Source organism: Erpetoichthys calabaricus, chromosome 1 (assembly GCF_900747795.2).
Source record: "Erpetoichthys calabaricus chromosome 1, fErpCal1.3, whole genome shotgun sequence".
Taxonomy (NCBI): Eukaryota; Metazoa; Chordata; class Cladistia; order Polypteriformes; family Polypteridae; genus Erpetoichthys; species Erpetoichthys calabaricus.
The window spans coordinates 90,880,023-90,907,787 of NC_041394.2; the positions used below are offsets into that span (position 1 = coordinate 90,880,023).

Genomic DNA, 27,765 nt, shown 5'->3' on the forward strand with positions numbered 1-27,765 from the left:
AGGATTGTCTCGAGGCACAAATCTGGGGAAGGTTACAGAAAAAATTCTGCTGCTTTGAAGGTCCCAATGAGCACAGTGGCCTCCATAATCCATAAGTGGAAGAAGTTCGAAACCACCAGGACTCTTCCTAGAGCTGGCGGCCATCTAAACTGAGCGATTGGGGGAGAAGGGCCTTAGTCAGGGAGGTGACCAAGAACCCGATGGTCACTCTGTCAGAGCTCCAGAGGTCCTCTGTGGAGAGAGGAGAACCTTCCAGAAGGACAACCATCTCTGCAGCAATCCACCAATCAGGCCTGTATGGTAGAGTGGCCAGACGGAAGCCACTCCTTAGTAAAAGGCACATGGCAGCCCACCTGGAGTTTGCCAAAAGGCACCTGAAGGACTCTCAGACCATGAGAAAGAAAATTCTCTGGTCTGATGAGACACAGATTGAACTCTTTGGTGTGAATGCCAGGCGTCACGTTTGGAGGAAACCAGGCACCGCTCATCACCAGGACAATACCATCCCTACAGTGAAGCATGGTGGTGGCAGCATCATGCTGTGGGGATGTTTTTCAGCGGCAGGGACTGGGAGACTAGTCAGGATAAAGGGAAAGATGACTGCAGCAATGTACAGAGACATCCTGGATGAAAACCATTCCCAGAGCGCTCTTGACCTCAGACTGGGGTGACGGTTCATCTTTCAGCAGGACAACGACCCTAAGCACACAGCCAAGATATTAAAGGAGTGGCTTCAGGACAACTCTATGAATGTCCTTGAGTGGCCCAGCCAGAGCCCAGACTTGAATCCGATTGAACATCTCTGGAGAGATCTTAAAATGGCTGTGCACCGACGCTTCCCATCCAACCTGATGGAGCTTGAGAGGTGCTGCAAGAGGAGTGGGTCAAAACTGGCCAAGGATAGGTGTGCAAAGCTTGTGGCATCATACTCAAAAAGACTTGAGGCTGTAATTGCTTCCAAAGGTGCATCGAGAAAGTATTGAGCAAAGGCTGTGAATACTTATGTACATGTGCTTTCTCAGTTTTTTTTATTTTTAATAAATTTGCAAAAACCTCAAGCAAACTTTTTTCATGTTGTCATTATGGGGTGTTGTGTGTAGAATTATCCATCCATCCATTTCCCAACCCGCTGAATCCGAACACAGGGTCACGGGGGTCTGCTGGAGCCAATCCCAGCCAACACAGGGCACAAGGCAGGAAACAATCCTGGGCAGGGTGCCAACCCACCGCAGGTGTAGAATTATGAGGAAAAAAATTAATTTAGTCCATTTTGGAATAAGGCTGTAACATAAGAAAATGTGGAAAAAGTGATGCGCTGTGAATACTTTCCGGATGCACTGTATCTGACTGTCATAGACTATTAAAACCTCATACCCGAGGCTATCATTGTATTAGACATATCATTGGACGCAGTTACTAGAGAACTGAGGAATATCTTTGCATGATTTGATTATTCATTACAGGTAAAAACAGATAATGATAGAATATGTGAAGGGCAACTGTTTTAATCATTTCTCACTAATTATGAAATGAAACATATCCAAAAGGAGTGGAAATATTTCCCAAAATTCTTTATGTATGCTAAGTCTGTGCTCCAGTCATCAATAACTATCCATCCATCCATTTTCCAACCCGCTGAATCCGAACACAGGGTCACGGGGGTCTGCTGGAGCCAATCCCAGCAACACAGGGCACAAGGCAGGAACCAATCCCGGGCAGGGTGCCAACCCACCGCAGGACACACACAAACACACCCACACACCAAGCACACACTAGGGCCAATTTAGAATCGCCAATCCTCCTAACCTGCATGTCTTTGGACTATGGAGGAAACCGGAGCGCCCGGAGGAAACCCACGCAGACACGGGGAGAACATGCAAACTCCACGCAGGGAGGACCCGGGAAGCGAACCCAGGTCCCCAGGTCTCCCAACTGCGAGGCAGCAGCGCTACCCACTGCGCCACCGTGCCGCCCATCAATAACTATCACCAATGTATTAGCAATCCAATTTTGCATTACTTGCTTAAAATATGGAACCAATGTAAGGAACACATTAAGCTACAGATGTTATTCTGTCTGCTGCTGTGAGTAAGATGATAGTTTAAATAAGATGCCAGTAGTTTCACATCTAAGCTTGTATTTATTTCGTGTGTTGCAAAATATTAATCAGATCTTTCCACTTGTTTGTGCTGATATTTGTAAAACAGCATTTGACAGGACTGCTGATTAACATGGTAGTAAACACCTGAAATATTTATGTGCTGGTTTCATTAATATCTTGGGCTGAGCAAAGCAAGACATATGACTTCTTTTATAAAGATTTTGTTGTTCACAATGTTAACAAGTGTGGCATCCTGTTATTGAGGGTGCTTATATATTTGTTTGCAATCCCATGTGCAGAATACTGTAGGTTTAATGGCAAATCTAAATTGGTCCAGTGGTGGTGGGTGTGTCGCTTTCCGTGATAGAAATCAGGATTGGTTTCTACAATACACCCAATGTTGCTTGGACAGCCTATGGCCATGTGTCTCTAAATTGAATTAAGCTGGTCAGAAAATAGTTGTATACATTGTGTAGGCTACTGAATGTCAGTCAACAAAGAACATCTTTATAATTATCAATATTTAATTTTTGTCCATCATAAATCTTTTCAGTACAATCCTCTGTCAGTACTCATAATGTGTTCATAACATCTATCCATGCACTAAACCCAAGAATAACAACAAATGTGAGGGTAGTTTTACAAAGTGACAAAATATGTTTGTTTTTTTTTGTCAGATACGTGCATAAAAGAATAGGTTCATACCATATCGTTGGCTGTGCTTGTTAGTTAGCTGAAAACCTTTTGTACACAAGATATGCAGAATACACAATGCTTTCTCTTACCATTGTCACTGTTAGACCTTCCAGTGGGAGCGTGCACAGGCATTAGTGCTTGTCGAATAGCCTTCTCCCAGGAAAGGCTCTCAGATGCATCTTTATGTACCTGCGATGAAGTGAAGTATGCTCCAGTGACATAATACACCTGTGTGTCTGTGGTGAGTACAAAGCGGTGCTCTGTATCATCTGCTGCACTGTTTATCATCAGAATTTCAGACAGGGGCAGCTCCTGTGAGAAAAATTCAAATGGATTAATCTAGCACTTGAAGATACTACAGTGGTTATGCATATACTATAATTATGACAAAGATGACCAGCGTGATTTTGACTCTTGTTGATGATGAATCACATAATAGTTATCAAGCTCTGTAAATGGACAGACCTTCAGTCAATTGCTTATTCATACACTTGTGTCAGGTGATCATCTGATCAATTAAAGGCTTAATGTATCATGCTAATTTCTGTTATAGTATTTGCCATTTCTGTTTTTAATGTGTGCAATTATATTTTAAGTAGTCAACATTTTATTATAGCTGCAATGTATATTTGGGAACTTTGCTGTTGACCTCAGTTTTATGACTGTAGCTAAATACAAATATACAATATAAATCAAATAGCTACACATTTAAAGTTTCTTTAACTGATTGTTGCCTAATAACATAACACTACATCCAGTGCTACGGCTTAAAGATGAAAAATCATTCTTCTATAAGGACTAAGTTGCATGAGCACAAGGATAAAATAAAACTCTCCACAGAAGAAGAATACTTAAGGGTTTGCATGTGAACATGCAAGCATAAAAATAAAAGAAAGACCCTCTGACATCAATAGCTGTGGTTTTGAAACCAACTGCTTGTGATGAATATTTAGAGGCACACTTTCTGATTAAAACTAAATGAACTGCAGGTTAGTACATCTCCACAAGAAAGCTACAAGGCCCTGCTTATGTCCTGTCTGCCTTTTCTGTGCTGCTTCTCCAGTCGATGTACCTATCTAACATGAAGCCCATAAAAGGCTTATAATAATAGTAAAAGGCATTGGCAGAACCTTTGTTGAAAGTTGTTACAATAAAACAAAATTACTGCTGAAATTACTTGTCTGATAGGCAATATTACAGTCTTGAACAAGCAGACTGCTATCAGTTTTAACAACTGTCATGTTGGGCTTAGAGATGAACTAAAAAATTTTCCAGTATTTCTGTCTAGCCTTGTGAAATTCAATACCCTAGTATCTGAAATATGAAATTACACACACACAAATCCCATTAGAAAAATAAGTTTTTAGTTATAAAATGTATTTATTTATTTATTTTAAAATTGTAAAATGTATGTTACATTTTAAAGGGAAGGTCTACAGGATGGTAGATAGACCAGCTATGTTATATGGGTTGGAGACGGTGGCACTGACCGTCCTTAAATATCAGAAACTTACAGTAACAGTCACATTCACAGTCTTGCCTGTTCAATCTTAATTATGTCTTATCCTGTCTTATCCTGGAGTTTGTCGTCACATACACTGAGTAGAATGAAATTCTTGGTTGCAAATCTAAACACTCTTGACTACAATCCAAAAACCCTTAATGTGGAAATAATGTGTAATTTTCTGCCAATTAAAGACCTGAGGTAATTTTGTCTGTTAAAAGTTCAATTACAAATACAGATTATTTCCAAAGACTAATGTTCCATTTTATATCTAAAGGTGGCAGGTAAAAGATCTCTCAATAAAATCACTTAACTCTAAAAGAGGGATTGAATCCTTTCAAGGCAGGCTGACCATTTTTTTTTTAACTAGTCACGAGTGAAAAATGCCATTTTTTGGTGTTTGTATTGTATCAGCCAAAACACGTCAGAATGTGCAGCGCTTCAGGGAAAATAATTTGCTCACTAAAGTTTTTTAAAGGCTGGTTTATTGGTTAGTGTTGCTTTGCCTTGGTTTGATAAACAAGGCTGTTACTTCCTGGGTAGCTCATTCTTGGGAGGAGGAAGAGGAGGTTGGGAGCATTGATACACCCGCCACACAATGAACCACCTAGATTGGGATCTGAGTGCAGCAGGTGACACCTCACCTCCACACTGGGGCAGTGTGAGGTGTTTTACAGTAGCTGGAGTGCCAATCCTGTCACCAACCCCCAAGTTTTCCTTTCCAAGTTGGAGGACCTGCTTGCAAGACTGGATGCAGATTAACATACCGGTAATTCCCAGGATGAAGCAGTTGCAGGCTAAGGCCTTCCTCAACTGCCCAACAGAGTAGAGTCACTTCTGGCATTCTACGGGATTCATAATTGGAGAGGGCAGTTAATCAGGAGATATGTATGTGTAGTCAAGTACTGCAAAAATTTTGTTGAGATTGTTTAAAAATTTGTTACTGTTTTGTGTTTCCAAATATCTTTTTCTTGATTGTCCTGCTTAAAAAAATCACAAAAGAAAAAACAAACTGGAGTATTATTCTTTTTCAAAAGCTATTCCCCATACAGTTAATGTATTTGTTAATGCAAAATGACACCTTTTATTGGCTAAATAAAAAGATTACAATATGCAAGCTTTCGAGGCAACTCAGGCCCCTTCTTCAGGCATTACATCTTGCATATTGTAATCTTTTTAGTTAACTGGTTAATGTCTAAAAGTCCTTGTCAGTAACATACTGAAAATGCTGGACTTTTTTCATGTCACTAATAAAGCTTATAGCACTTGTATATATGATTGGGTCCACTCTGAAAGACACCATGCCTATTTACTTTTAGGAAACATTTGATTCCTTTTGTGCTGAAGGAAATATCGAAATTTTTAAATATGGCTAAGTATCTGTTATTGTTGGGTGCAGGGGGTACTATAGGTGAAGCCACAATTTTTTAATGTGTGGCTTATTTACAAGTTCCTCCGTGTTTCATCATGAAAGAATGCATCTTACCTTATAGTACTTGTTCCTGTTCTCATTATGAAACATCGTGATGCACTTGCTATCCAATTGCCAGTAATGCCGTTTTCTCTATTTAAAGGGAAAATATGACAAAAGTTTATGTAAGTACAGTGTTTAAGTTCTCTTTATATTATCTCTAACCTTTTTTGCAAACAATCTGACACATACCCTATGACCTCTTTTGTCCACATAAACCTAAGATAGTGTTACAGTCATCATTATAATCAAGATGATCAAATCCAGAAAATCTAAAATGCGATTGTTAAAACCCTAAAGCTAAGTATAACTAAAATTGATTATCTATAGTGGTTTGCTTTTGCTTTAAAGCATGGTCCAACACAACCTTGGTGACTCTGAACTAGTCCGATATAAGTAAGAGTGACTGTGTGCCCTGTACCCAGTGCTCATGGGATAGGCTGTTGCTTCCAGAACTCTGAACTAGATATAGAGTGTGTGAAAATGGATGGATGAATAAATTGGCAGCTTGTGACTGAATGAATGTGCCCTTTAAGACTGACGCACTGTCCACAGTGGGTTCCTATCTGATGCTACTGTATGACCTTTGCTTTAGACTTTTACACCATACCATCATACTGTAATACACCAGACACACTGTTGTGTGTTTTTAGAAGTTTGTGCATATTTGAACCCACGATTCTTCACCTTGTCTTAAAAGGGCTATGGTGGCTGCATATGTTTGTTTCAGACAATTTGTTTATTCTTATAGTAACCCACCATTAATAAGGCCCTTTTCTCCTTCTGCTACTTCAGAAAATCCAAATTTTTATTTTGGCAATCAAATGTTTTGAGGACTGAAGTAGACCAGGAGCACTTGATCACTCAACTTATTTTATAGTGGACACACAGAGGGGCAAATAGACCCAAACTAGATGCCATGGTGTTGTCAACTTTGTTATAAAAGCCTTATTTATTACTGGCTACTGGTTAAATAAAGAATCATTAATGTTTCTAACAAGACAGTAAATGAAAAAGAATGCAAAATATACTTTGGGTTGCCAGTTTATTAGGTACACCTATTTAGGAGTTTGTTGCTCCTCCTTTAGAACAGCATGAATTTATCTGAGGATGGATTGTGCAAAATGCTGGAGGCATTGTCTGAGAATGTTGTACCATGAAAGAGTGATTCTGTTGCATGAGTGGTATATATTGCTACAGTCTTGTCTGGCCCTTTCTGTACAGGTCTTTCCACAATATTACAAAGATGCTCAGTGGTGTTGTGGGCGCTGTAAAGATCACAACTATTACGTACACAATGACATGTTCCGGGAACCATTTGGGTGAAATACACATGCCTTGTAATGTAGTGCATTATCAAACGGATAGTCACCATCCAAGTGTGTATAAACTGTAGCTCTTAAGGGATGCAGAACGGATGCTCCAATAAGGTGGTTTTAGGGCCAGTACTTATCAAACATTTCCTGTTGCTAGAATTAGCTAATTCTAATTCTGATTTGTATTCTTTATCATTTATTTATTTATTTATTACACTAAGCTTCTGCATAACCAACAATGTAGAAGCCTTGCATCCTATATTACAATGGTATTTGGTAATTAAACTGCAGAACAAATTTATGTATAAAACAGACAAATTTGTCTCTTAAGCTAACAAGCCAATTATTTATTAGGCATTGATTGCAAATTCTTTTTGTTTGTTCTTTAATCTAATTAAAGTTGTGAGCTGTCCACACACAGACAAGGAGTGTCCATTTCAAGTTACGCATAAAGCGAGATAGTCTGAACTCATTAAAGGAGCTTTTCTTTTCTGCCCCTTTTTCCTTCCATTCCAAGTTCACAAACAATATATTTCTGCTGTTATCTGTGCACAGAAAAAAATCCTCAGACTCCCTTTTCTCCACTATCTTTAATGTATTTTCTTCACTATTTCCTAAAGTTTAACTGACCGCTCTCTTTTTACCTTAAGTTTTGGCAGCAAAAGCGACACATGAACTTTCTCAAGTATTGCAGTATTTTTAGTAAAGCAGAACAACAATTAAACTGCCGTGGAGCTTAGACAGACAAATTCTTAAAAAATATTTTTTGAGATCACTAATCAAGTTATTTGGAGCAAAAATTGATGCACCTTGCCATTCAGAATTTCTTCAGAGGGCATCAAGGGCCATATTGTGTAACCAGAGAACATTTTTCATACCATTACACTACCAATACCAGCTTGTACTGTTAAGAACAAACAGGATGGCTGCATAAACTTGTTTTGCTTAGGCTAATTTCTGATCCTTCAATCATTGTAATACAAAAGGAAACTGTATTTGTCTGACTAAGCATGGGTCCAGTTTTGATGCTTCTGCTCCCACTGGAGATGTTCTTTTTTGTGCTATGGTGACAACATTGGTTCCTGATATTGTCTTGAATATGCTACAACATCTAATGAATATAAAAGAAAGACATTTTAAGAACACATTCTGCATACCAAATTTTAATTCAGACGTGACGTGCCTGTTTTTTGCTTGTTTAATTATTGCCATTCTCCCTTGACACCTTTGATCCACAAGCTGCTGTTGTTCACAGGATTGTTCACAGGATCACCTGTGTTTTTCTACCTGCTTGGTAAATCCTTGAAACAGTTATGCATGAAAAGCATAGTAAGCATAGTAAGGAGAGCTGCTTGGGAGATTCTAGAACCAATACATTTAGAACCACATCAAGCCTTGTTTTATTTCACTAAAATTAGTAATTTTGCCCATTCCAATTCTTAATTAAACACTGATGCTAGAAACTCTGGTCTGCCTGATTTATACTGCACACTGCTATCATGTGATGTATTGTAAAATATAATTTGTGTGACAGTGTATAACCTTATAAACAGCTTTGCACTAATTACCATGGCATGGAAGTAATCAGCATTGTTATGGATATCAATGAGAAGTAAATTGCATACTATTTTTAAGAATACAGACTGAGCTGGGGTGAGCCAGCTGATTCAACAAGAAGCTAAATTGAACACAAATAATTAATTGACATGAAAGTCTGTAGTTAGTGAAACCCTTGGTGGTGAAGTGATTACATTTATTCATTCATGTGTGTATTTTTCAACCCAGATGATTTTAATAGCTTGATATGGAGTTGGAAACAATTGGGAACAGTGCAAAACAACTTTCCTTATTAAAACAATATGTACAATTGTTTATATGAAGTGAATGTGCTATTTTTGAATATGCTAAACCTTTCTAGGATGCTTTTACTGCAGATAACACCTGTTCCTGGTATCTGATTCATCTGCTTTATAAATCTATTTCTAGACCATTTACAGTATTTTTGCTCTTCATAGCCCTGTTTTGAGTCCTTACCAGTGAATCCTGGCAGGTATAGTGCACCATCCAGCTTTCCTTGATTACTGTGCTGCTCTTCCTCTTGGTCTGTCTTACTGACTGCACAATCCGCATCAGAGGGATGTTGTTGCTGAAACAGGGGCTGCATTGCAAGATCCAGGATTATAAATTTGTAAGATTACTTTCATTTGCAGAACAGCATGACAGATTTATGCTGTGAAAACATGCAGATAGTTAAAAAGTATTGTAATTTACACAAACATGAATGACCCCTTGAAAGTGCATGTTTTTTGAGTACATGTTCCTAATTAGCATAGTAGCATGTTAATTTGTAAAACAGCAGGATGTGCTGTTTACAGGTGAAGAGTTTTTATATAGTTCCATGCAGATTTTATTCCAATGTAGAGTAAAAATAAGAAATGCACATTTGTTGTAATTCTGTGGACAATCACATTACATTGTACAATAGGGCTCTGTGGAATCCTGGTACTGAAAAAGTACTGAAAACCCCAACTTTTAAAACTGTACAGTGCCAGCATTTTGTTGTTTTTTTTTTGCTGGCAGTAGATGATATTCCCCGCGACCCAGTGTTCGGATTCAGCGGGTTGGCAAATGGATGGATGGATAGAGGATATTCTTCAAGTACCTCACACTCAGTTGTTAATTAGCATAAATGGAACACCAAGGGGACCGTTCTCTTTGATGTAACATGCCTATTGCATCTAAGCTGATTAACCCAGAGGCACCTACACTGCCCCTTGTAATGATTTGCAGAATGTAGTGTAGCAGGAAGTCACACGTGTTTGTGGGATCAGGGAACCAAGCAGTTGTGAGATGGGTGTGTTGGTGTGGGGAGGTATCTGTTATTTGCTTCAGTACTGTTTTGGTTCTGGTACTGATGTTTAAAAGCTGGTATAGATTCCGAAGTGAAAATGTTATCACTGATCCAGCACTACTGTACACAATACACAGTTGTGAAAGTACATTATAGGTCAAGGGTGGAAGCATGTGCCAAGACAGCACATTGCAGCATCCATACAATGTCGCCAAACATTATTACTTTCTAGCAAGCACCTAAGTGAGCTCCCCACCCACATTCATCTCTTGATTTTAGCTGTCAATCCACTGCAGCCAGGCAGCCTGTGAATGGCTCATCATCAGTTCCAAATACTGTGGTCCACTCCTAAAACTGGACTCCATTAGGCCAGTCCCAGACACCTTGACACTTCTGTTTCTGAGTCATGTTGATATGGATAATACTAACAAGGTAAGTGAAACTCTCTAATACTAGCAATGAGTCTCTGTAAAAACCCTGCATGCAGTAATAAAAACTGGTATTGACATTATTTAACCATGGGGTGCCTCTCCTTACACGGGTTTTCTTCAGAGAGGCATTGGCAAACTGACAGGATTCTCAAGTCCAGATGACAAGTGGGAACTCTTCCCTACACCCATCCAACCCTTCACCTAAGTTTGAATGTGGTTAGATGTTGAGGCTGGTGCTGAGAAATTGTCCACTAGATAGCTCATTTTCCGCAGGCCATCCCAATGAGTAAAAGAAACATACTATCTCTGGATAGTATTTCAGTTCAGAAAAAAGAAGTGTTAAAGAGTTGTTATTTTGGATATTTCCTTACTGTTGTGATGTAAGATTTTGCATATAACTTGATAAATATTTTGTATGTCTTTATTTGTAATTTAGGCAAAGCAATGTAATTCAGTGTTACATTAGTGAGAGCCATTCATGTTTACAACCCCTCCCCCCCTTTTAGGAATGGGTCTCTTTCAATTTTACGACAGAGTTGGGGGGGGGGGGGGGGGGGATGTGCTTTAAACCAGTTTGGCGAGTGTTTCTCTGCTAAAGTCTTTCAACCCCTGCAAGGAAGCCAAGGTGCCATATGGTTTTGGGGGATGGCAGGTGTTGTCCCATTGGTCTGAAGCATGGCTGTTTGGAATTGGCTTCTATCAGAAGCTTTTAAGTACCATGATGTCCTATTGGCTGTAGGGGTTGGACAGAGAATCTATAAATCTGCTTGTTCAACCACATTCTCTCTCTCTTACTAACCTCTGCTCATGAAGACCAAGCTGATGAACTGAAAGGACAACACAATGGGGACCAAAGCTCGGCAGCCATATTTGAACAGGATTGCGGCCTGTTCTGAAGAAAGCTGAGCACCAATGATGCCTTAACTAGAGACATTTTAAATAACTACAAGTCTGTGTGCCGCCTGAACTACACATCACCATTTAATCAGGTTGTATGGTTGCCAATATTCAAATGTATTGTTATTATTTATGAACATTATCAATAATACATTATTTTATGTGTAACTTAACACCTGCTTGTCTTTTTACTACACCTAATTGCCTATAGATATAGAAGGGAAGGTGGGGATAAGTTATATACTATAATACCTTATAAACAGTGGTAAGTCTGTGGGATTTGAGGCATTCTGACAGAGGCTACATCTTAATAATACAATAGGGGAAATTAGAGCAATATATTACTCTACCAAGACAAAACACTTACCCAAGAAAATCATCATGGGGTACTGATAATGATTCTTCGTCTACCGGGCAGTCACTTTCTTGATTATCCTGTAAAACACCCTCCACTGACAATTCCAGAGCTTCCCCTGTCTTCAAGCTAAGGCAGGAGATCATTTCAACATCTAATATAGATCAAGACAAAAACATTTAATTTACTATTGTCAATATTTGTAAAGGACTTTGTTTTTGCAGGTGATTTAGAAAGGAGAAAGAGGGCTATTTTAATGTTTATTTTATTTTTGTTTGGTAATTTAGTCTATCCAATTTTAGTAACTTTTTTACAACAACATTTTTAGGATCATCAGCTAAAATACTCAGTCATGAAAGCACATACCTTGATCATTTGAGGAACTCTTCTCACCAACACAGTTGTTAGGAACTCTCTGCTGACATCTCCTGTGACAGTTGAACTTGCAGTCTGGCAGATACATAAAAATTATAGAGGAGGAACCAGCTTCGTTTACAGGAAATGCATGACTGTCTTAACATTTTAGAAAACAATAATAAACTATTTAAATACATTTATGTTATAGGTAAAATGGCCAGTGGAGTCTTTTTACATCATCTTGCACCAGGAGGTTTTTTTTTAAATGTTGCCCCATTTCATCTGACCATAACATCAGACTTATTACAGACTTAAAAAGTAACCTACTGTATATATAAAGACTATACTTTTTCTATTACTTGTATATCTTTTATGTAAGTGTATGTTAATTTATTTACTATTTTGGGTGTGTCATTTATTCATTCCTATTCTTTTTCTTTATCTATTTTTAATTTGTTTTGTTTTTTTTCCTTGCAACTTTTTCTTTAATATCTTGTAAAACACTTTGAGTTATATTCTTCGTACGCTGTAGAAATAAATGTCATTGTCACCACTTTTGATTTCTTAAATACTAATCCAAAATTTCAGTATCTGTTCTGTAAGTGTGAACTCATTCTAAAACTGCAGTGTAAACTACATCCTGCCTTTCTCTCACTACTAAATCTTTATCTTTAAAAGTGCTTTCTTGACATTTACCTCACAGGAGTGTCAAATAAATTTGCAAAAATTGTAAAACTTGTAAACTTTGTAAAAAATTGTAGACTTGCAAAAACTGCTCTTGACTTGTTGCAAATGTCATCATTTTATGGGTTATTCTTCCCGAATAGGAATTCCTTGCTTGCTTATTTATCTATCCATCTATCTATCTATTCATTAACTGCATCCACTTTTTCCTTTTTGTGGAAGCACAAAGCCAGAGTCACTTCCTGGAGCATCGAGTAGAGGGCAAGAACACCACTGAAATCGCTTAATTTGGTTCTAACCTTATAATAAAATGGTTATTAATACAGATTTTTTTAAAAAAAATAAGTTTTTTTCTGTGCAAAAATCACATAATTGTTATACATGTGCAGTAAGATAACGTAAGCCAATCCTTTTCAATATGACAGTGCATAATTTCTAAGTAAATGGACTTTTTCTTTCATGAGACATGAGCTTAACATACAGTATATTGTATAAATTTCTATCAGACATCCCTATAATTTTCCATTTTGTTATTTTAACGTCTTTTTGTAAATGATGACTGTGAGTCTGTAGCATGCTAAATAAAATGTGTGAGTAAAGCCTGCAACCAATTTGTATGCCATTCAAAGTGAAATCTTTTCTTCTGAAAGACATTAGCAGCTGACAATGCAAAATGTAAGTATAACAGAATGGTATTAAACTTTGTTTAAAAATACAAGTAATACTGATTCTGTATATAGTTTGGTGAAAGATAATGGTCAATGCCATTTAAACTGACAATACTTAAAAATGTAGGGTTTTAAATATTAATATTAAGTCAATAATTTACCTCCTTAAAATGTCATTCAACAAACATAATTTTGTTGTTTTTCAATAAATATTTTTTAGACAATGGGGTATGTCGCCTTAGTACATTTATCCAAGATATTGTGCAGTACATCTCTTTTTTTTATCTCTAGGTTCTTCATTCATTTAATGTGGAGGTATACTCTTGTGTATAATGAAAAAAGGTCACCATACCATGATATTTGTTCTGTTAAAAAGCCCCTTCTAGGTGGTCTCTCCAACATTCATATAAAATATCAAAAGTAAAAAAAAAATCAAGTAGTTTCATTGGAATAAATCATCATCATCATTGGTCAGCTGCTTGTTGCTGCTGTCATTAGACAGAGCTTGTGCAGGCAAGAACAAGTTTCCTCCATGACTCCTGATCTTGTGCTTCTTGTTCGATTTCAGCTGGTGATGGTTTAATATCATTATTGATGGTATTGGTGATGTGCTATGCATATGTTGTTTTCAAGTGACTGACTTTAGGCATTCCCAATCTCATGGATGAATCGTATGGGGTGTAATTTCTTATGGGTTCTTCAGGGCTTCATTGGAGCATGTACAACAACAAAAAGGAATTGCTGTTAGGAGTAGAACAAAAGTAAATCTGAAGAAAAAAAAATTAAACCCTACCTAGGCTTTGGTCCTGGGTTAATACTAGAATAAGTAAGTACTAGAATAAGTACTAGAATCTGTAAGTGCCTTGAGCATGGGAAAGGCGCTATATAAATAAAATGTATTATTATTATATGTATTATTATAAAAATATTATTATAAAATGTATTATTATTATTATAAGGGGTTTCCCTAAATTCAGTGCTACTAAGCTATAGTTCTGCCTGCTGACCACTGACTACTGTATCTCTGAACCCCCTCATTGTTTTAAAGGAAAGTGAATTCCGTAATAGTTGGGGTCTGTTTTATTGCTACTTGCAATTTGGAAGAATTCATTTTATGCATACACAAAATACCTTTCTGCAAATCTACTGTCTACAGATAGTCACACTTCTGGGCACCTTTTATGGTCACCAGGCTTTTCATCCCTTAGTAACCCCTAATGAGAGGTTTAAAGACAATCTCCATTTGCCAGAGTAAATTCCTCTTTTATTTTTTTCCTCATTCTATGCTACATATGAGTCTTTTCTGCCCCTGGAAAAAATCAGGCTTTCACGGTGCTCCGTAGAAGGACCTAATACCCATTTCTGCCCAGATTTCAATAATTACAATTCCTGCTGCAACATGTTATTAAGAGATATTCTTTATTATCTCAGCACCTGGAATTACCCCAGAAACCCTGTCCTATCATCTAAGGAAAAAACAAGGGGAGCCGTTGTCTGATGCTAGTCGGTGATTTATTTCTCTAGTTTTGTCCAACAATTGATTATGTGATTCCCTGCATCACTGTGCTTCTTTAATAGTCTGAATGAGATCATACAGACCAGTTTTTGTATTGACTGTACCTCGACACTGCAGACCCTGTCTGAACAGTCCCTTGAGTAAGCGATGGCAGAACTGACAGACTGTAGGCCTTTTGTAGGTGTGGATCTGGAAGGTGTGGGGAACTTCAATGCTAACTTGCCGTCTGTGATCCACCCAGATAGTGTGCCCTGTCCACGAAGGCTGTTTTAAAGACATGTTTGACTTCAGCATACTGATCTGTGGGAGGAGAAATAAATGTCAGTTGCATTTATTCATCCTCGCTGTTCTAAGCATCAGTATGACTTTACAATTAGCCACAACAAAGTAGCTTTACCCAATCAGTTCATTTTGCAGGTATTTTTTTTCATTATTTTATAGCATTGTCAACACCACTTGAATAAAAATATTTTCTTTTAGACCATTTAATGTGAGATCACGTGCTTTGGTTTACTGATAAAAGTACACAATGGGAAAATAGCAATATAACTTTTAATCTTATTCATTACCTCGTCAAGACTGCCCCCTGTCTGGCTGGAGAGGGATGACGCTCTAGGACGACTCATGGGAAATAAGGAGATGCTGGAACCACATCTTCTCTTGGCCTGGCTGCAGTCATTAGGAATTCTGAAAGCGCAGCGCTTATGGAAGTCCAAACCACAACCTGAGAAAAAGAGAAGGGAGTAACAAAAATGGAAAACATTATTATAATAAAATTAGAAATGCAACAGATACTGTGATGGTAAAGATTCAAATAAGAAGCTCTGTGTGATGCACAATTCAGACCCCAACCCTCTGTCCAGAAGGTACCGTGTACACTTTACACAAGGCACAAACAAAAATTTATAGCCCCTTACCTTCACATTTTAAACCTTGTCGTACCAGTCCCCACAGCATTTCACCACAGTGATGGCAGAATGTTGGTGTGCGATATGAGTGGACAGCTAAAATATGGGGGCGTAAATGAAGGCTGGCTAAAGAAGTGGACCCTAAAACAAAAAAAAACAATTAGTTGAAGATTTAAATATTTTATGTGATCAAAAGTGCATTAGACTTCGACTATGGATATTTTTCACAAAAACAAACTTTTCTGTAGGTCATTCAAATGCTTGTTATAAAAATAATTATACTGTTTGAAATGTGATTATAAGATTCAATGTTAAATTCAAATGGTCTTTCTTGGCAAGATTCAAAATATATAGAGTGGCAAATTTTGTTGGATGAATATACAGTACCTAATTGTAAGTTGCTGGTATTTTGCCCTCAGAACAGGGGATATACTAACCAAAATGGTAGAAGTGTAGCAAAAAGACAGAAGGGACAGTAGTCCTCGTAGACTTCCAATTACAGTACCTGGTGGTGAGTATCAATGCTTATCAAATTGCTCTGTTTCATCTTGCAGTTGTTGTTAATAAACATACTTATTTTTGTTCACATTGCATCCACTATCAAGTCACATTCTAAGCTACTTACATATTTATTCTTAACCATTCAGACTCACATACACCCACAAAATCCATTGGAATGTGTCTGCCTTCTTTAAATAACATGGTCTGCACAATGGCAATACTGTATATTGTCATTGATTAAAAAGTGAATCACATGTGAGGAAAGGGGGGGGGGGGCATAAAGAAGTGGTTATTCATTAAAGACCGCATTTCTAAAACAATTATGCAGAAAACACTTCATTAATTTTAAAATATTTTCATAGAAGGGAAATTACTTCTATGTTGTTTAAAACAGCAATTCAGTGTGTATAAACCACTTACTGATGTAATACTTTTTATACTAGAAGTATAGATCATTACAGCTTAAAGAAACTTTTTTTAAAAATCTCTGATTTGCAGTATAAGTTAGCATTTAACAGACCATAACATTCAGAATATGACTTCAAATATGTTCCTAACCTGACAGAATAACTTCTATCAAATCCCCATCTTGGATTATATCATTTCCCATCAGCCTATGCAGGATATTCTCAGAGTCTAGGTGATGTCGAAACAACAAGATCTTGTCAGACAGTCCCAAAACTGTGTACTCTGGAGCCTAGGAAAAGTTTTCAAAGCAAAAATTTCATTAAGAAGGTAAATTAATTTGAGATAAATTAAGTAATGAACATTTATGTTTTTGTGAGGGGAAGTCATTCTCTTATATGTCAATATAATTACTTTGTTTCCCATATTCTCCACTGCTGCTCTTAATGTTTTGCATTTAAAAACAAACAAAAAAAAGCAGGCACAAAAAAACGTCACTTTACTGTGGATGTGAGTTACTGAAGTGCATTTAGCGTGGCTGTTTCAAGTGACACCATTTCCTGAAATCTGTAAATTCTTCAAGCCAATTTTGAATTGTCAATAAGCAACACGAGTTTGTTGTCTTTCAGATGTTAGAAGAGAACATTTGAGGTTATGAGGAGAATGCAAGCAGTTAATCAGAATTATGTTTGGGAGTAAGGAGTAAGGAGATTGTGTGTTCGCTTTCCGGGTCCTCCCTGCACGGAGAGCACGTTAAGTAGTGAGAAAAGCACTGTATAAATTATAAAAAGAAAATATATAAAAAGAATTATTATTATTATTACTATACAGCCTTAAGGGACATATTTTTATAGCAAGTCAATGAATATACTGTTCATCTATCAAAAGCAGTGCAAAAAAAGAATATATTTCTGCTGTGGTGTAACTGACATGTGCTGTAATAACAACATACAGTACTTATCTAAATAGTTTTTTAACCAGCAGTATCATTGAGTAATAAGATACATGAAAGTACTGTACATGTTCACTCAGTATCAAGCTGCATTAAACGAGAGCTGGAAATGACCACACCCCAAAATGGAATAAAAATAGAATAGTAGCATCATTCTCAAAATGCAGGCTTGGATATATTATGCTGTATTGTTTAGATATTTAACAACAAGAAACACTATTTTTTGTTTCTGTGTCTTTTGTAATTTTCTGTGTCTGCACGTGAGCAGTTAGCTAGATGAGCAGAATGGGTTCCTTTTATTAAAAAAATAAATAAAAAGATGTGAGTTGGTAAGGGTACATCAACTTAGGTTTAAAATGACCTAATTGGAACATTTCACTGAGCTGTGTTAAACATAAAAATAGCTCAGGTTTTAAGATAAAGGTTACAGCTGCAGTACAAAGCAATAGCTCAAGTTACCACAGAAGTTTTATAAAGGCTTTAACCACTAGAAATGACAGAAAGCAGAAAAAATAGAAGCGTAAGGGAACAGAATGGAAATTTTTGATATAGCATCTTCACTGAGGTCTCTGTAGAAGAGTTTTATCACACTGATCTCATCTGAGATAAGCAGCGGCCATTATATCAAGGAAGAGATTCTTGTACAGTATATTGCTTTTCATTGTTTCTGCTGGTGTACTACTCCTGGTGCTCTGTGACAGCATATATGGTATTGCTGAAGCACTTTTAATTTGTAGATAACCTCTTAGATTCAAAACACACAAAACTAGTGTCATTACTGAAAACTTACTTTTGAACTTTTCTTAACATATCCTTTTGGACAATGTCCCAAATCCAAACTAATGAAAAGTGGAATGGGGCAACATCATATAGACACCACTATACAGAGTTGTGGCTATAAAAATAATATATAAATAGCAGCATTAATAAATTATATTTTAGAAAACTTTTTATGTCCAAATATATGCAAAAATAGAATGGGACTATGCATTGTGTGCAAAAAATTCCAAGGTAAGTAAAAAATTAATTAAGTTCATTACAGACTTACGAGAGAGTGCCCTTCTTCATTGCTTGGTATAACAGAAAAGAGACTGACTAGACAAAAAAAGAAGACTGGCATGTAAATGCCACTGAGTATACAAGAATTTCATGGATGATACCTTGTTCAAGCTAGTAATGGACCACATATCCAATATTTAAAAATGTTTTTATATTTGGTGTAGACACAGGTTAAATTGCTTAATGATGAATCTGTATAAATAATGTAAACCAATGTTTACATAGGGGTAAAACAAAGAAACAGAAATATTTCACGTATGTGAGAAACACATCTGACTAAACCAGCCAAAGCATGCATAGTTCTAGAAACCAACAGGAACAGCATTGTTACCTGTTTTGTGGTTTTGTTGACTACTTGGGTTAATTTTGAATTGTTTCTGTTCAGGAAAAGAGACAAACTTTATATAATGGGTCTAACTTTCAAATATGTATGTGTTTGTGGCCTAAATGAGATTATTAAAATATACACATAATGAGTTTGATGGGCTGAATTGACTGTTCTCATCAGAATCAATTTAATGTTCTAATTAACAAAAGGAATCACCCATCTTTTCCTTAAAGGAATGTTTCTTCACATGAGAAAAAGCTGGTTTCACTACTCCACGGTTACAGCAGGCTGAAGATATGCCACTTACTAACCTATTGAAAGTAGAAACCAAACACATAAAATGCTTTAATAGTATAAAAGAAAGTATACTCGCCTCCACCTTAGTCCAACAGTTATGCTTTGGCAATCTGAATATCATACTCTGACATTTTAGAGGCGATTGTCTAACACTAAATAATGATTTTTGATATACTCTAGCTTTATAGTAAATATATATTCAGTTATATACAAACTGCAGGAGAAAATTTTACAGAATTACTTTCATGGGGTTGAGTGAAGAACAGAGAAGGATAAGAATGTATAACATTTATTTAATCACTGGGGAAAACAGTCAAGCTACCAAAAACATGCATTAAATATATTAATCTTTTAATGTTGTACATTAATACAGATGAAACTGAGCACAATATGTGTGCTCTAGAAAATGTGGCAATACTACACCTTCATGCTGCTGTCAGAACTTATTCAATTTTATTCATGGCATTAGAAAATGTACATCTTTATGACATTTGAGAGTGGCTTTGCATTAATTTGAGTGGCAGGGAAGTACAGTGTTGGCATGTAACATGAATACTATTGCAAAACTAATAGCACTCATCAACAATCACATCAAGCCCAGCCTTGTTCCAGAAAACCAATAACTGTGTTTTGCAAGTTTTTACACCTTCTAAAGTTAAAATTATTACTGCTTGCTTCAAATTTGGTTGGTACAGTGGTTATGGCTGCAGCCTCACAGCTCCAGGAAAAAATGGGGTAATTACCATGTGAAATTTGTGCATTCTCCTCATTTTGTTTGCATTTTCTCTGAATGCATTTTTTTCTTCCCATAACTGAAAAACAGGCTGACTTAATAATAATTTGGAAAGGGTCCAAGCGGTATGTATAATTGGCATTTAACAAAGGGTTGACATCTGACTTGTAAACATTGTTATCAGGATTAGTTGTGACTTCATTTAATCCTTTACTGGAAAAAAGTAGGTTCAAAAACTTCATAGTAAATCTCTGATTTACTACTGTATTATTAACCAATTAAATCATTAAAATTCTGGTCATATTTTTGTAATAATCTGATAAGCTTCCTCAAGAACCTGCAGTTTATTGTACTTTAAACTTCTTTATTTGTCTGCCAGCCAGAGGACGTTGTGGTTTGATACTGACATCCTGTATATGTAGGCACCACTGCAGCACACACTTAGATAGATAGATAGATAGATACATACATACACTCACACACTGTTGCAGCAACTTGCAATCTGACATATACATGATATTTTCAAATCTGCATGTATGAATGCTTGTACATTCATAAATTACAGTTGTGCAGTGTGCTGAATCTAACATAAAAAATAAGACAAACACAACATTCATCCAAATAATTCAGTCTTTTGTTGTTGTAATTGTTTTAGCAGATTTACATTTTTGCTCCAGAATATTGTCATCAGCTTTTTGATTACTTATATGCTATGGAAAAAAAAAACATTTCATTTTATTAGAAATCTTTCACCCTGTAAGTCATTACCACTTAAGCACATATATGCAAACACAACCTTTTCAGAGTAAGGCTAACCAAATGGAAGATTGTGGTTTGCAAATAACAACGGAAACTACAGCTAGAAGAAAGCCCCCATGGCGCATAAAGAATTCAAAAACAGTCATCCCATGCATATACCATACTGAAAAAGTGGCTTTAGCCAGAGTGAGTTGTTTACAGAGACCACTTAAAAGTGCAAAAGGTGTGCTTATCTAAAAGTTTGCTTCTGACTTTTCATGTGTGAATGGTGACTGAACAAACAAAAAACTGCTTTTAGTATTATTTGCCTACAGTAAATTAGTACATATTAAAACATCCTTTTACTATATGTTTACATACAGCAGAATTATTAACTTAATATTAATGGTATTAATGTTAAAGTTAATATTACATACTTAAGGAAAAAGTTCACAAACTAAATGTAAAATGTTATAGCTCTGCTAATACTTACGTGATTATTACAATATAATATAAATTAAGTCATTTTTTAATCCCATATTTTTGGAGAATTGAAGCCTATCCCAGATGCGCCAAGTGCAAAGTGAGGGACAAGACCCAGAATTGGATACCAATTCATACTAGGCTCAATGACACACACTTGAGGCAGCACCAGCTAAAAGTGTCCCAGCCCTTAATGTAAAGTGAATATGGATATGTATTAATACTCTTAAAATTCATATAACCTTCCAAAGTATACCCTACTGATGGTTGTAAAGAAATACTGCATTAACATTCACTTTTGTATAGACTGTAAATAAACTAATGCAGATGCATGCAGTGAACATCTAAATTTCAATATAAATAAAATAACCTGTCTCAGAAGTTTTCAGACCTGGCCTTGGGTAATCATCCTGCTTCAGGGTTTTGTGTTAAACAATATTGAATAAACAATGTCAAGTACATTCTTCAGTGCTATAGTAACATTAGTTGTATGGAATTCTGGTGAAACTCATAAATAAAACTAATGCAGACTTACAGCATACTCCCTGACAGCCCACAAACACCAAATTTAGTACAAACACACTTAGAAATATTAATGTACTTGATGCATATAACTTTTAAAGTCAAGTATCATGTATCTCAAAGAAAAGTAATGAAGGAATCTTAATATTCTTTATGTGACAGTTTCACACCTCATATACTATACAGCGAGTTATCTTCTAGTGAATGGTTTAGTCTGCATTATATTTTGCTACTTTACAGTATCCTGTATATATACATAATATTATTAGTACAGTATAAATGAAATAATATGTAATTGATTGATAACGGAGTATAAGATCAATGCAGGTGTTTTTTAAAACTTGTTCTAGAAACTTAAGACAGAAAGTACAACCCCAAGGTAATTGGTATAGGACCTAATTCTCTTTTTTAATTTCAAAACAAAGGCATAACTAAGCAGCTAGCTTAAGGCAATATTATTATTCATGGTCCATCTGGAGTTTTGTGGCTCTTTTGTCAAATTACTAAATTTACTGATATCTCTTATATTACTACATTTTGCCTCATTTACTACCCTAATGTTTCCTAAATAAGCAGTTACGGTAATATTAGTATTTACAAAATTAATGTTGCTTTAGATTTTTATACTGAATGTGTGATTATGACTGCTGCATGCTTTTGTATATTTTCTGTTATTCTGGCAGAGGAGTAAGAGCTGTGGTCTCAGAGCCCTGTGACACTCACTGGTTTTAAATGTCACGCAGACTTTGCCTGTGTGGAACTGACATCTTCTCCCTGTGTCTGCTTGAATTTTTCTCTGGACTGAATTATGATTATCAGCTCACCTTCTTATATGAGATAGTGTGTGTGCCTGCATGAGTACATTCTATAATGAACTGGTGTCTCATTCAGGTTGTTTTCTTGATTTTGATGTTGCTTTGACAGGCTTTAACACTCTACAGTTCTAATTTAGAATAAAAGTGACACAATCAGCACTATGATGGCTAATGGAATGTTCCATTCAAGTTTTATTGAACCCTTTTATAAGGAGAATGGGAGAATTTTTTAAAAGAGTTTCAGAACAGTTGTCATAAAACTGGTAGTTGATATAGTAATAACAGAGATTTGCAGCCAAAATACACAGGGAAACACTAAACTGAAAGGCATAATTTCTAAGTGTAGCTGAATCAATACATTAACTAAATACATCATAGAACTGGTTAAGAATAAGTTGTTCTCTAAGTCTTTCCCAAAGTACAGGTACTGCTTAATGTGCGATCATGGGGATGTCACGTGTCACACAAAGTGTGCATCACACAAATGTCAACATGTAATGTCCTGACAATCCAGAGTTCCAAAATAGTGTCATCCATGAAAACAAAGTGAATGATACCATCCATGAAAAATAAAAAACAGCAAGAGACTACAAAATAACTTCACCACAATAACAGTAAAATATGAAAAAGCAGTCATTTTATGCAATTTGAACCCATGGATCATTTAGCATCTCTTCTTTTTTGTATTTTTTCCCCCAAAAATAGTTACTCATAACTTGCAGTTTATCTTGCCTATTTTTTCAATTGAAATTCCCAGTTGTTTCTTGATTCTTTTCCTGGGTAATGATTCACTCCTTGGTGCAGCTTTATAAGATTCACCCCCTCCTGAAAATGTGCCCATGTGTTCCATTAATATTTAAAAAAAATGTGTATTAATGGATTTTTTCAGGCCAGATGCCTGTACAATCTTCACTTGTTCTCCTTCTCATAATTTTAATACATGACTCATAGTCATAGACCAGTTTTCAAAAGTAACTCATTTTATTGATTAAAAAAGTTACCAACGGCTGGAGAGGTTGCAGAAATTTTGGTAACCGAATTATTTAAATTACACGGCTTCCTAGTGTCTATTTATTTGATAGAAGGCTTTGGTTTTGGGAGGAGGTTTTATGCTAAATTAGAGATTACATTGAATTTTACGAATATCGTCAAGAAACTAGTGGACGAATAGAAAGGGTTAGTCAAAATGTGGAAATATATTCACATTGTAATATTAATGACTTCCAGACTAATTAGAATAATATTCTTCCATTTGCTAAATACTCTTGAAATGGTCTAAAATCTTGCTCCCTGTGATATTTGAGTTTGAATGTGCCTGTTGTTATAAACTCCCACTTTAAGCATTTAATTTTGATCCTATCACTGCTCCTGGTATATTTAGTTGTTTATTGTAAATCAGTTTTATCAGAGCATGTGGAAACTGTTGAAGCAGAAGGAAACTAATTAGAAATTTTCTCAATGTCATCATTTGTATCAGATTATTCAGCAAGTTTGATTGTATGCTCAATAAATGTACTTGAAGGTTCTGTCATGAAAGCTGGTTCCTAGATGTATTTTTCCTTCAGGATAGTTACACAAATAGCTCTAGCAGCTTACAAGTAGGCTTTACCTTTACATGGTAAAGTGCACCACACCTTTAATGTTTCTTAGTGTATCTTAGTATATATACTTCTCATTCATGCTGTCATGGTAGATCACAAACTGGAGTAAGAAAGTAAAAATCATACTGGACATGTGTTGTCTGGCCTGCAGAGCACAATATTTTATTCACTGGGAAGACTGATCCTGAGGATTAGTTCTGTTTCCTAGGTAAGGTCATCCATTTTTAATCTTTATTGCATCAAATTAATCACACATTTCCTTGGAAACCTGACAGGAGTCCACAGTTGAGGAGGTTTCTTTTTCAAAATATAAGGTATTGTGTGCTGTTAAGTCTATATTTAAATGATTATATATTATTTTTAGTTAAACATTTTCTACCATTTAATTGGTAATGTCATCCACACAACACTGACATGGTATTGCATGTGATGTCATATTGACCATGTTATTTAAAATTGGCTTGCTGATCATTTAGTGTCTGCTGTTTCTGTTTGTTTTTTTAAAGTGGATTAATTTTCAATCATGATTCATCATGGCTTTACTTCAAGCTTACTTCATGCTTCTGTTGGATTTATTGGATTGAGTTCTACTTGACGTTTTAATGACTCATTATACTGTATGTACAGCCATTTTATTTTAGCTAATCTGCTGTCTAGGGAAACCAACCTTGTCTGTTTGATTTGTCTCCTGGAGCTCCCTAAATATTAACAAAAAAGTCCTCTTTTTTTCCCCCTCTCTTGCTTCCTGTACAGACCTCTTGTGTTGAACATTACATAGCTAGCAGCTTTAAATAAATCCATAATTTAGTAGCAATTTACTTAAATTGCAAAGGAAATGGTATATCATAGAATATTTTAATATGGGATCTCTTCTGGCAGCATAATTTTTGGCCAGTTGTACAATTACCATTTTGTTTTGCAAATGTTATAAAGGGCAAAATCTTGGAGTACTTCTGAATGTAAAACATGTTACATTTGACAGGAAATTAAATGCAAGTCAAGGAACATAGAAAAGAGTATTTGAGTTAACAGAATAGTGTAATGAGGTAAGAATATAGTATAGGAGATGAAGCACAGTGAGGAAAGTGAGTGAGAAATTAAGAATGAGAAGTCGTAGGTCTTCAGTTAGAAGAGATCAATAAAGACGAATGAAATGTTACACTGAGAAATAATACTTCAAGGGACATCTGTGCACTACAGTATATCTTACAGTACTTTTGGTGACTAGTTCTGTGTCACTCTTTCTCCCTGATGATGTATCCAAAATTTGTACGTATAGATAAAACCAAATATTTAAGTATTCCAGGACACTGGTTTTAAATATCACCCTTCTAACTGCCAATGTAGATTGTGCATATTTTCTCAATGAGTGCACAAGTTTACCCAATGTGCACTATCCTTTGTACTCGCTGCTGCTTGAATAGGTTGTGGTCCCTACAGCTGTGTATTAGGCTTAGCAACTTTCTAAAAGAGAAGTTATTTTACAGTTGGAGAGCAGTCACCAGACCAAATGACTTACTTCAATTGTAGCAAAAGAAGTCAGGAAGTTCAGTTTTAGTTAGGGATTTGTCCCTAATTGGCAGATGAGCCTGAAAAAATAAACAGCTACTTTTGACTTAAATTGCTCAGAAACAAGTAATGGGTTGTCAATGTTTTCATAAAATATAATCTTTTAGGCTCATTAATATTTAAAAATTGCAATTGTACATATGTGTTAATCAGTGTTCTAGAAAGATTTTAGAAAAAGTTCAAGTTTATTATGCTCAGTGTACAATGAAATTGTACCTTTCTGGTCACTTCGTTGTAATGACAGTAAAGACATACACAAAATATAATTATGGATTTGAGTCATATAAGACAAAGGTAAGTAGTCCTGACCTGGAAGGCAGTCTATTATAAGACACACAATCACAGTGAGTCACCAGTAATCTGAATATTTGACCGAAAGCCAAAACATGGAAAACAATCCATGCTCCTTAAAGAAATCGCCCCATCGGAGATTAACAGTCCGTGGGCAAGTGGACCTATGTCTGGTATATATCATTGTTGTAAAATAAATGGATAACTAACTGATGCATCTTAGTTAAGATAAAAAATATATATTGCCCTTATTGTTTCCACATAGTGGTAAGTGTAAATAAAACCCTCTAAGCTTTTATAAACAAATAAAAGTTTTTATGTTGTAAAATACACTATAATCAACAGTAACATACCTTTTTTTCCAGAGCATCCACGATGAGTTTCTTTGCTATGGAAAACGGAATTTGTGAACGCGGAATTAATAGCACCTCGCGGAAGAGGCCTATCTGCACCTGGATAAGCGGCATCAAAGAAGGGGGTGAAGGTGGGCTTGGGGTGGAAACGTTTAAAGGAAGTTTGGCCATTCCAAAATTTGTGTCAGCACCTGTTACAGCTTTTACCTGCTCCTGCTATTAGCGCAGTGACTGTAAGCTTACATGCCACACTTAAATGATGCCTGAAAGTTATATTAGTGACAGCGTAGGTAACGCATGTGAAAAATACTGCCAGTGTAATCACTTAAAATGACGATGGTATACAGAGGTGCCGTTCTATTATGACGCACTGGCAGTATTCGTATTTATGTCTTTCTGTAAGGTTCTCAGCGATCGAGACACTAGTATATAAACAGTCCTCAGCGACTTGGCAAACTTCCTTCCAGGAAGAGCAGCGGCTTGTTTTCAACCTTGCAAATTTAGAAATCTTTATATCCAGTTTAACCGAGTGTCTTTTTCAGACCAGGTATTGTAATCCTTCTTTAATACAGAAAAGTGGATTGACAGCTCTGCGATCTTCCTTCGCGTCGACCATCAGCATCATGTTCCTATTTCTAGGACTAGGCGTGAATGAAAAAAAACACCTAAAGGAAGCACAAAATTAAGTATGACGCCTCCAAGGCGGCTTACTTCTTCAGTGTCTTAGGACCAATCACCTTGCCTATTGAAAATCTTTTAAGTTTGAAAGCCAGTGAATTACTGTAAATATCAGGCACAACAATACACAGGCACAGTTTATTGAGTAGATTTCTTTAGTCTCCCCCAAATCCTATAAACTGCTTTTTCATAACGGTTGCTTATTATACAATTAAAATAATCTGTTTTATTTAAACCCTTTCATATATTCCACACTGGTGATGAATTCTGTAATCATGATTTACAGCTATTTGATTGGAAAGAATATATTGGGAAAATATGACTTATAGTATATTTAAATACAGTATAGTTAAATAAACGCAATATACATGATTAGGTTAGCTATAAGGTTTGAAACATATCTTTGAAGAACTGAAATGCATTTAGACTAGTTGAGTGTGCCCCTACACAAAAAAATAGCATTTACTTATATCCGTGGATGTCATACAAGTAAACTGAGTAATATACATTAAATGGGGCGGCATGGTGGCGCAGTGGGTAGCGCTGCTGCCTCGCAGTTGAGACACCTGGGGACCTGGGAGTTTGCATGTTCTCCCCGTGTCTGCGTGGGTTTCCTCCGGGCGCTCCGGTTTCCTCCCACAGTCCAAAGACATGCAGGTTAGGTGGATTGGCGATTCTAAATTGG

General features: G+C 36.2%; 1 protein-coding gene across 1 annotated transcript in view; it reads right to left on the minus strand.

Annotated features, from left to right (window-relative positions):
- Window positions 1-27,053, minus strand: part of LOC114646512 (serine/threonine-protein kinase D3-like) — a 48,330-nt gene extending 21,277 nt beyond the window's left edge. Inside the window, exons 1-10 of the mRNA XM_051922108.1 lie at window positions 26,403-27,053; window positions 16,815-16,953; window positions 15,765-15,896; window positions 15,417-15,571; window positions 14,952-15,147; window positions 11,989-12,072; window positions 11,635-11,776; window positions 9,123-9,246; window positions 5,788-5,865; window positions 2,887-3,109 (exon numbers count right to left, since the gene is read on the minus strand). Coding sequence (XP_051778068.1) covers window positions 2,887-3,109; window positions 5,788-5,865; window positions 9,123-9,246; window positions 11,635-11,776; window positions 11,989-12,072; window positions 14,952-15,147; window positions 15,417-15,571; window positions 15,765-15,896; window positions 16,815-16,953; window positions 26,403-26,573 — 1,444 coding nt within the window. The 5' untranslated portion in view covers window positions 26,574-27,053. The remainder of the gene's footprint in view (window positions 1-2,886; window positions 3,110-5,787; window positions 5,866-9,122; window positions 9,247-11,634; window positions 11,777-11,988; window positions 12,073-14,951; window positions 15,148-15,416; window positions 15,572-15,764; window positions 15,897-16,814; window positions 16,954-26,402) is intronic.
- Between the last annotated feature and the right edge of the window lie 712 nt (window positions 27,054-27,765).